We start from the raw sequence: 9,806 nt of genomic DNA, 5'->3' as shown, positions 1-9,806 counted from the left end.
ACAGATGACGTATAAGTGGCATTGCAATATTTCAATAACGAGTAATCAACACAATGGACTTTATGTATTTTAATTGTTTATCCATATTATCATGACTGTATAGTTTAGGGAAAAATAAGCTGTGTCATTTTGGTTTAAACAACACTGCTTTTACTATATACCGTAATTATTCAAGTTTCCGGTCACTTAAAGATATTGTTTTTCGTGTTCGAAAATGTAAATACGAAAAATATTTAGAGACAAGTGTGTTATGTTCGTTTGTCAATTATTTAATTGAAGTAGAAATAATACATCAATGTACAATAATTTTATTGTGTTGTACTCTTATTTCTGTGCTTTAAAAATACAACTTAACATCTTTGCAATCACCTGAAATAATATATAAAAAGTAAAAACAATAAACATTTGGCTTTCTTAATACACGGATTAACAGTTTCGCAATGCGCATGCGCAAAACCAACTTGCCTTGAAGAGTTACTCCGCCTGAATTGCGAGTAAAAATATTGTCGGATATCGTTATGGCTTTAACATGTTGCGTTCAAAACTGCTCTAAAGGAGCATACTGGTTAAATAAATGGAAGAAACAACTGTGTGACGTCTGTGGATGTTTGCACAAAGAGAGAGACTGTAAATGCGATCCGCCATTCAGGTAATAAACGATTAAGAGCTGATGTGTCGTTTTCAGAAAATGTGGGTGGGGTAAGATTTCTACGATTTTTTCAGGCATATTATAGAATAGGCAGTCATTAAATTAAGTGCATTAATCTCACATGTTTTACAATATAGCAAAAGCAAGTTCATTTAACAGCAGAAGTATGACTATCTCGCCATTTTACAGGGTGATACTCGTACGTTTACAGTTGATAAATGATGACTTGACCAAAGGTAGTTGTACTATACATACAGACTGTGTTATGAGGAATGCACTCATTTGAATCCATGCAGATCCTGAATGTATTGAAACGCATAAAAATAGGTCTGTTGCTGGCAGGCCAACTATTAAAATTGTCTGTGCCTATTAGTTAAATTTATATTAAATTTAATTTCAGACTATTCACTTTCCCAACAAAGAAAAAGAATCCAGAGCAAAGGGAAAAATGGAAACAGCTGGTAGGAAGACGTCAGGGCAGTGGACAACTCTGGTCACCAGGCAAAGACAGTCGAGTTTGTTCGGATCATTTCACAGATGGAGAACCAACCAAAAACAATCCATTGCCCACTGTCAGCATGGGATATGACGAAGCAGAGAAACGAGCGAAGAGAATGATACAGTTTGAGGCGACTAGCACAAAACATACGAAAAGGCGTAGAAAAATGTGTTCAAAAGACAATGATCATGTGTCTTGGGAAAATCTTGATGCAACACCTATTTATGATGACCCAGAGGTTGAATTACTTTCCCACACTTACAAACTTCCATGGTCTGTTAATTTTCTGGCTGTGTTTGTAGCTCTGTGTTTACAAATTAGTGAACAGAACAAGCAGATTGCTAAGTTGAAAGCTGAGGTGTGCATACAGAGACAAAAAATAGACAGGCTGAAGAACACTGTGTACAGTGAGGAAATACTTAAGACCGATGATGATGTTCAGTTTTACACTGGTTTAGCAAACAAGTCTCTGTTTAACAAATTACATGGGTTTATTTCACCATTTGTTACAAGAAGGTGGACTGGTGTTATGTCTATGGCCAAAAATGTCAGAAAATTCAAATCCACATTGTCAGCCCATCAAAAGGTGAGTTCTTGATGGTATTAATGAAATTACGACTTGGGCTGCTAAACAAGGACCTAGCAAAGAGATTTGATATTTCTGAAACTCTATGTTCAAGGATATTTTTCGCTTGGCTTCGGTGTGCAAGTTCTATATTGAAGTCAATGATCTTCATGCCTGATGAAGAGGAACTGATCGGCTCAAAACCCCAACGCTTCCGGAAATATCCTGACCTACATTCAATCATTGACTATACAGAGTTGTTTATTGAGACACCAAAAGATTTGTTTCTGCAATCTAATTCATGGTCTGATTATAAACATCACAATACAGTGAAATTGTTAGTTGCTTGTGCACCAAACAGTACAATTATATTTGTCTCAAAGGCATACATGGGGAGAATTTCAGACAAAGCCATCACATTAGACAGTGGATTTTTGAACTTGGTGCCAATGAACAAAATGATAATGGCAGATAAAGGTTTTAACATTAGCAATGAGTGTGCCGATAGAAGTATATCACTACATGTTCTCCCTGGAAGAAGGGGAAAGTCACAAATGTCCAGTGCATGTGTTGCAAAAACTAAGCATATTGCGAATCATCGAATTCTCATTGAACAAGTTATCAGAAGAATGAAGACTTTTAAAATCCTAGCCAATGAAATTCCAATTTCTTTACTGTCACATGTTGATGATATTGTGACAGTATGTGTGGCCTTGTGCAACCTCAAAGAACCCATCTATAAAAGTTAAAATGTTAAGAGACAGAAAATGAGATATTGTATGTGTAAATTACAATAGTGAAGTTGTAAATGTATAGTTGTGCAACAATTGTCTACTTTTAATTTTGATGAACTACTATGTCAGTATCTTATAGCATTGTCTTTATAAAAGCGTAAAAGACTGAACATACAGCGTTGTTTTTTTGCTTACATCTTTATTCGTAGCTCAACACACCTTGCGAAAATTGATAATGAAATAATCTTCAGCACTTAGGCGTATAAAAAAAGTTGTTTGTTTCCTGTAACCCGACCCTACCTAGTTTTTCCTTCCCACCCTAAACCCCTGTTAAAAAAATTAAAAGGCTACAATCTTGTATCAAGAAAAAATTATGCCAACCTATCCTACTTATTTTTTTTAATCAAACAATTTATTTTAACGCATTATCTACATGTGTGAGGATGTGAAAACCGAATCAACTCAGTTCAATGACACTTGAAATAACTTTATTTTTAAAAAAACAATAAACATCAAGCACAAATACTGATAAAAATCGAACAAGTTATGACAGTTTGAATTACTGTGCTATTCAGTAAATGTACTTACAAGCACTGTAGTTACTATGAATATCAATAAAAACAAGTAACAGCTCAAACGAATAGACATTCTACAATATACATGTATGAGTCGTGTTCTGAGAAAACTGGGCATACTGCATGTGCGTAAAGTGTCGTCCCAGATTAGCCTGTGCAGTTCGCACAGGATAATCAGGGACGACAATTTCCTCCTAAACTTGATTTTCGGTAAAGATGGACTCCCTTGAAACTAAATAAACCATGAAAGCAGAAAGTGTCGTCCCTGATTAGAATAGCCTGTGCGTACTGCACAGGCTAATCTGGGACAACACTTAACGCACATGCAGTATGCCCAGTTTTCTCAGAACGCGGCTCATATTATCAGCATATTTGACTAGACATTCTATTATCGGCATCTTTGACTAGAAAATCTGTTATCAACATCTTTAAGTCAAAAACAACTATCAGCATCTTCGACTAGACAATATAAGATCATAATCTTTAATTAGACAAATCTAAATGTATTTTTAGAATCTTTGACTAGACATCAATATTCTATTATCTGCATCTTTGACTTAATGTAATCAATTCATCATCTTTGACTAAAAAACTGCTATCAGCATCTTGGACTAGACAATCTACATGTATGATCAGTATCTTTAAGCTTCTTACAAAAATTATCAATATCTTTGACGAGACATAAATATTATATGATCACCATCTTTAAATTGAAATGTGTTATTAGTATATAACTGGACAATCTATTAACAGCATCTTTTACTACACAATTATTATCAATATCTATAACTGAACAGGTATTAAAACAGTCTCTTTCATACACTTATCATCTTCAATCTAGCTCTGGGGTTGTATTCCAGAAGCATCTCAAGTTAAATTTTATTCTTATCCTTAAATAGGGAAAATTTCTTAAGTCTTTCATTTCATATTGCAATAGTTTGGCATCAAGATTTACATGAAAATAACATCATTTTTTATATTAAAAAAACATGTGTTTCCTTATTTAGTAAAGAAATACACAACATTGTAATTTTGACTTGACGTTATTTAAGATATGACTTAGATGTTTATGGAATACCACTCCAGAACGCGTTACATTTCACTTGTCATCAATAACTAGTACTGGCCATCATTATTTTGAGCATTTTCCACATGACCACAAATCAACAGTTTCAAGATGGGTGTCAGTAACCTGTGCACAAATATAGTGCACCCAAACTCCACAAACATCACAAATGACTGACTTGTCTGCTTCAGATATCATTTCAAACGCTGTTGGAAGGAACCATTGCTTATTACAGGTTTACAAGCTAATTTACCCAATTACGCAAATGTAATGGCCGATTGCCCTTAGGCATGATTATGCCAAGTTTTATTACTTTAATCCGGTTGGAAAAATGCATGATCGAAGGGTCACCAGATAAGCAAAAACAGGGCCAATAATCTGATAAAATAGCGCTGTTTAACTGACTGTACGAAAATCCGTATGTCCGAAAATTTAGAATCATGAAAAATAAATATTTTGGCTTAAAAAGGAAATGTAAGAAAATTTAGAATGTAAGAGAAAATACGGTGGTTTTGATGGTGCTTAAACACATAAACAACATACATGAACGTGAAAACTTGTACATAACATTACAGAATCATGCAATAATTATCAGTTTTAAAATGCCCTATGATTCAAGTGGGGTACGGACATTAGCCCTCTAGGACATTAGCCCCTAGGACATTAGCCCCTTCAAATAAGTGCACGCTAGCACATTAGCCCCCATATGTTTTCACGAATCAATAGTTTTACGATTGAAGATCTTAACGTATATAGCGACCATACACCAATTACTTTTTCGATACATGCCAATTTTGATTATCCGGAAGGGATAAGTGAAAATTATGTGAAAATACAATGGGATGTTTCTAAACGGGATAAATTTAGAAGTGCAATTATTAGTCGACTAACCGAACTTAATAACTTGACATGTAGTCATAATAGTAATCTACAAAACAGGGAGTCTATAAATACCCTGCTTAACTCTTTTACATCAATTATGCGTGAAGTAGCCGATCCGTTGTTTTTAAACCATTCCTCGCATAAGAATGTTTCTTATAATGATGCAGCACATGTTAAGCATGCTGACTGGTTCGATAATGAATGTGTTCAAGCTAAAAATATATATTTACAAGCGCTGCGAAATTTTAATTTCTGCAAAACAACAGAGAGTAGGCATTTACTTTGCGCACAAAAAGCAAATTATAAATCTTTAATAAATAAAAAGAAACGGTTGTTTGAAAATAATAAGCTTTGCGAGTTAGAGAAATTAAAGCACGCTAAACCTCGAGAGTTTTGGAAGCATTTTAAAAACAATAAGAGTAGAAAGAGTAACAACATTTCTAATGATGATTTCTTTAAATATTTCTCTACACTAAGTAATGATATTTCGCAATGCTCAAATGACGAGGCTGAGCAATTTTGCCGCACAAATGATTTTAATAACTGTGATGTCCCGTTTCCGGAACTTGATAAACCAATCACCACTGACGAAATTGTAAATGCCGTTATGTTTTTGAAATCGCGCAAAGCATGTGGATATGATAATCTGCTTAACGAGTATTTCATGGAAAGCGTTGATATCATAGGATCACATTTGTGTGATATATTTAATGCTATTTTAAACTCTGGGTATTTTCCCGATAAGTGGACCGAGGGGGTAATTGTACCTATACATAAAACGGGGGATACGGAAAATGCTAGTAACTACCGAGGTGTAACACTTGTAAGCTGTTTGGCTAAATTATTTACAACTGTAATAAACAAGCGCGTTGAATCTTTTTGTAACGAAAATAATAGTATTTCGGACGCTCAGTTCGGATTTCGGAAGGGAAGATCAACTGTTGATGCCGTTTTTATACTCTTGTCGGCCATTCAAAAATATCTTAACCAAAATAAACGTCTTTATGTTATTTTTGTCGATATGTTTAAATGCTTTGACTCAATTTACCGGAATGCCGTTTGGTTAAAAATGTACAAATCCGGAATTCAAGGTAAATTGTTAAGAATCATACGAGATATGTATCAGAAAGTAAAATCTTGTGTAAAATCATGTAGCACCTTTTCCGATTTTTTTGAATATGCAGTTGGCCTGAGGCAAGGTGAGGTACTCTCGCCGATTTTGTTTTCATTCTTTGTTAATGACCTTGAACTTTATTTACAAAAAAAACCTAATTCTGGTTTATTTATAGACGATATTGTGTTAATGCTTTTACTTTTTGCAGATGATATGGCAATTTTTGCGAAATCGCCTGAGGAATTACAAACCAATATAAATCTTTTGCACTCATATTGTAAAACATGGGGACTTATTGTAAACACAGACAAAACAAATATTATGGTTTTCAGAAAGAGGGGCAGACTGTTAGCAAATGAAAAATGGAGCTTCGATGGGAAAGAATTGATGGTTGTAGACGATTTTAATTATCTTGGTACTGTTTTCAACTACACTGGGAATTTTAAGCTGAATCAAGAATATCTAGCAGGTAAAGCTATTAAGGCATTGAATATACTACTGCAACATTGTAAAAAGTACGAACTGAAGCCAAGGATATTGTGCCAACTCTTCGATTCATTTGTTGGTTCTATTCTTAACTATTCAGCAGAGGTATGGGGATTTAAACAATCAAAAGAACTAGAGAGAATTCACCTTAAATTTTGCAAACGTATTTTAAAACTTAAAACTAATACATCTAATGCGGGCGTATATGGGGAATTAGGTCGGTACCCTCTGTTTATTTCTAGGTATCTAAAAATTATTAAATACTGGAGTAAAATTATACATACGGATAATATTATTATTAAAAAGGTTTATGAGCAAGCCAAGGAAGATTGTAACAATGGTTTTACAAATTGGGTTTCTAATGTAAAGTTATTGCTGAATAATTATGGTTTCTCTTATATCTTCGAAGATGCTGACAATGTCGATTTTAAATCTTTTATCATCATTTTCAAACAACGTGTCATAGACAATTTCATTCAGGAATGGTCCCAGAACATGCAGACAAACCATGTTCTTACTAATTATGTCCTCTTTAAAAACATTTTCAACTACGAATCATACCTAGATTTACTACCAAGCAGCCTTAGAATGTTCTTTTGTAGACTAAGACTGTCGGTCCACCCCCTAAGAATACAAACAGGTAGATAGGGTAGAAATAGAATTGATAGGGATCAGCGTTACTGTTTATTTTGTAATTCACAAGATATTGAAGATGAATATCATTTCATGCTTATATGTCCATTCTTAGATGAGATTCGCAAAAAATATGTACCAAAGTACTATTACCAACGCCCATCGATGTTTAAATTTTTGGAAATGTTGGGCATTGATAACAAGACCAAATTAATTAAAATTTCTATTTTTATTAAATACGCACTGAATAAAAGAAACACATTGTTAAATGTAAGTTCATCCTCTTAAATAATGAAACTTAAAAATTCTGAACTAACACAATTTATTTGATTAAAATATTCAAATGTTATATTTTTATAGTAAAGACCAGGTATACCGTATGTACTTTGCTACACACCGTATGTGCTGAAATAATATATTATAGGAAGTAATGTACTTTATTGTATACCGTATGTACTAAAACTATGTATTATATGAGTAACGTGACATGAATCTAAATCATGATTTGTTTTTTGTTATACTGACGATGTACATTGTGCAAGTCAAAATAAAACATATGTTCTGTTCTGTTCTGTTATAAAACGTTCATAACTTTTTTCAAGTAAACCGAACATCTTATTTACTGCATGTGTTAGATTTAAGCAGGATAATTGCTTTCAATTAAACATTTCACGTGTTCCTCTTAATTGGGTCGTAACCGCGATAAACACCTTTTGTTTAGCGGTGATAGTTAAAAAATTTGTTGTTATGAAACACGACTAAGATGATACACGACTAAGTCAATTATATTGAACAGTCAATTTATTTGAATTTTTATTGTTTTAGTATTGAGTCTGATATCAATGTAAAGCTGTTGATGATTAACAAAAACATTCTTTACGAACATATACTTTGATTAGAAATACTAGTAGCCACATCCAAAGACATTATTAAAGAAGTCAGGTCTTGAGCTTGTGTTGTCAAATTATAGACCGGTCAGTAATCTTTCATTTATCTCAAAGCTTATAGAGAAAGCAGCCTTGAAAAGACTTAATCAGCAGAGTAATGAATTCGGACTACTTCCAAAATATCAGTCTGCGTATCGCCCCGATCACTCATGTGAATCTGCTTTGTTGCGGGTCGTAAATGACATTTTAGCAGGAATGGAACGACAGGAAGTGACGGCCCTCATAGCCATCGACCTGAGTGCCGCGTTCGATACTGTGGACCATGATGTACTTCTGGAGGTCCTGCGTTGCCAGTACGGTGTTTCAGGTACAGCCCTTGACTGGGTGGGCTCGTACCTAAGACCGCGTGGCTGTAGAGTGAGCATCAACGGTACGCTGTCGTCATGCCGTGCTCTAGATTGTAGTGTTCCTCAGGGAAGTTGTTTAGGCCCATGGATGTACCTCGCTTACGCCGGCACATTGTTCGATGTTATCCCCCCGTCCATAGCTTTATATGGATTCGCAGACGATCACATCGCTAGCAAGTGTTTTCGCCCTTCTAGCTCCAACGAAGCCGATACAATCCGAGAAGTCGAACACTCGGCAATAGTAATAAATGACTGGATGAACAAAAACAAATTAAAAATGAATACGTCTAAAACCGAGTTTATAATGTTTGGAAGCAGAAAACAGTTAAACAAATGTGCAACACAAACCATAGATATTGCTGGTGACACGGTACACAAAGTTCCTTGTATAAGATACTTAGGTGCTTTCTTAGATGAAACACTCAATTTTAATGAACATGTTACACGCAAATGTAAAACTGCAATGATAAACTTTCTTCGCATTAAACGCATTCGTCAATATCTCACCAAGCAAGCTACTGAAATCTTAGTTCTTTCACTTGTCATTTCGCATCTGGATTACTGCAACGCTATCCTATATGGTATTGCAGATCGTGAACTCACAAAGTTACAACGTATTCAACATATGTGTGCAAAGATGGTTCTACAACGGAGGAAATTCGACAGTTCCAAACAGGCGTTATTTGACTTGCACTGGCTACCGATTAAATACAGAATTAACTTCAAAATTTTGTGTTATATGTATAACTGCCATACTTCAAGAGCACCGGAGTACTTAAAAGAACTCCTGACACCGTATACATCCAGTCGCACAGGCATGAGGTCCGCTGACAGACTGGATGGGTGTTATGTAGTCCCGTTCAACAAACGAAAGACATTTTGTGACAGAAGTTTCTCTACAATTGGTCCAAAGTTGTGGAACGTTTTACCACCGTACATTCGTAAATCTGACAATATTAACGCCTTTAAGAAGAATCTTAAAACATACTTTTTTAGTGATTTTAACTTAATGTTTCTGTAACCTTCGCATTACTTACTTCGAGTATGCATGCATGATTATGTTCACTACCACATAAATATACTTTTATTCTTCGCGTGTTTTAGTAAAATATTTATGTTAATTTATATAGTATTAATTTATAATAGTTTACTTTTTTACACTTTTATTTATTCGACGAATGATTTATATATCTTAATCATAATTACGTTGTTTATATGTTCATTTTTTTTTTTTAAATGCTTGATTATTGCAATTTTTTATTTGTAAACTGATTGTGATTTTATGCTCTGTACGTGTTTATTATGTTTT

At 34.3% G+C, this 9,806-nt stretch overlaps 1 protein-coding gene across 1 annotated transcript; it reads left to right on the top strand.

Moving 5' to 3' along the window:
• Positions 1 to 493: 493 nt before the first annotated feature.
• On the top strand, positions 494 to 9,328 carry LOC127872201 (uncharacterized). The gene is made up of 4 exons (XM_052415562.1): positions 494 to 649; positions 1,050 to 1,734; positions 8,205 to 8,867; positions 9,260 to 9,328. The coding sequence occupies exons 1-4, from the start codon at positions 519 to 521 to the stop codon at positions 9,326 to 9,328; spliced, it is 1,548 nt and encodes a 515-aa protein (XP_052271522.1). The 5' UTR covers positions 494 to 518.
• The last annotated feature ends 478 nt before the right edge of the window (positions 9,329 to 9,806 follow it).

Source organism: Dreissena polymorpha, chromosome 1 (genome assembly GCF_020536995.1).
Source record: "Dreissena polymorpha isolate Duluth1 chromosome 1, UMN_Dpol_1.0, whole genome shotgun sequence".
Taxonomy (NCBI): domain Eukaryota; kingdom Metazoa; phylum Mollusca; class Bivalvia; order Myida; family Dreissenidae; genus Dreissena; species Dreissena polymorpha.
The sequence above is the reverse complement of the archived record's forward strand: the minus strand, read 5'-3'. Positions and strand labels throughout refer to the sequence as shown.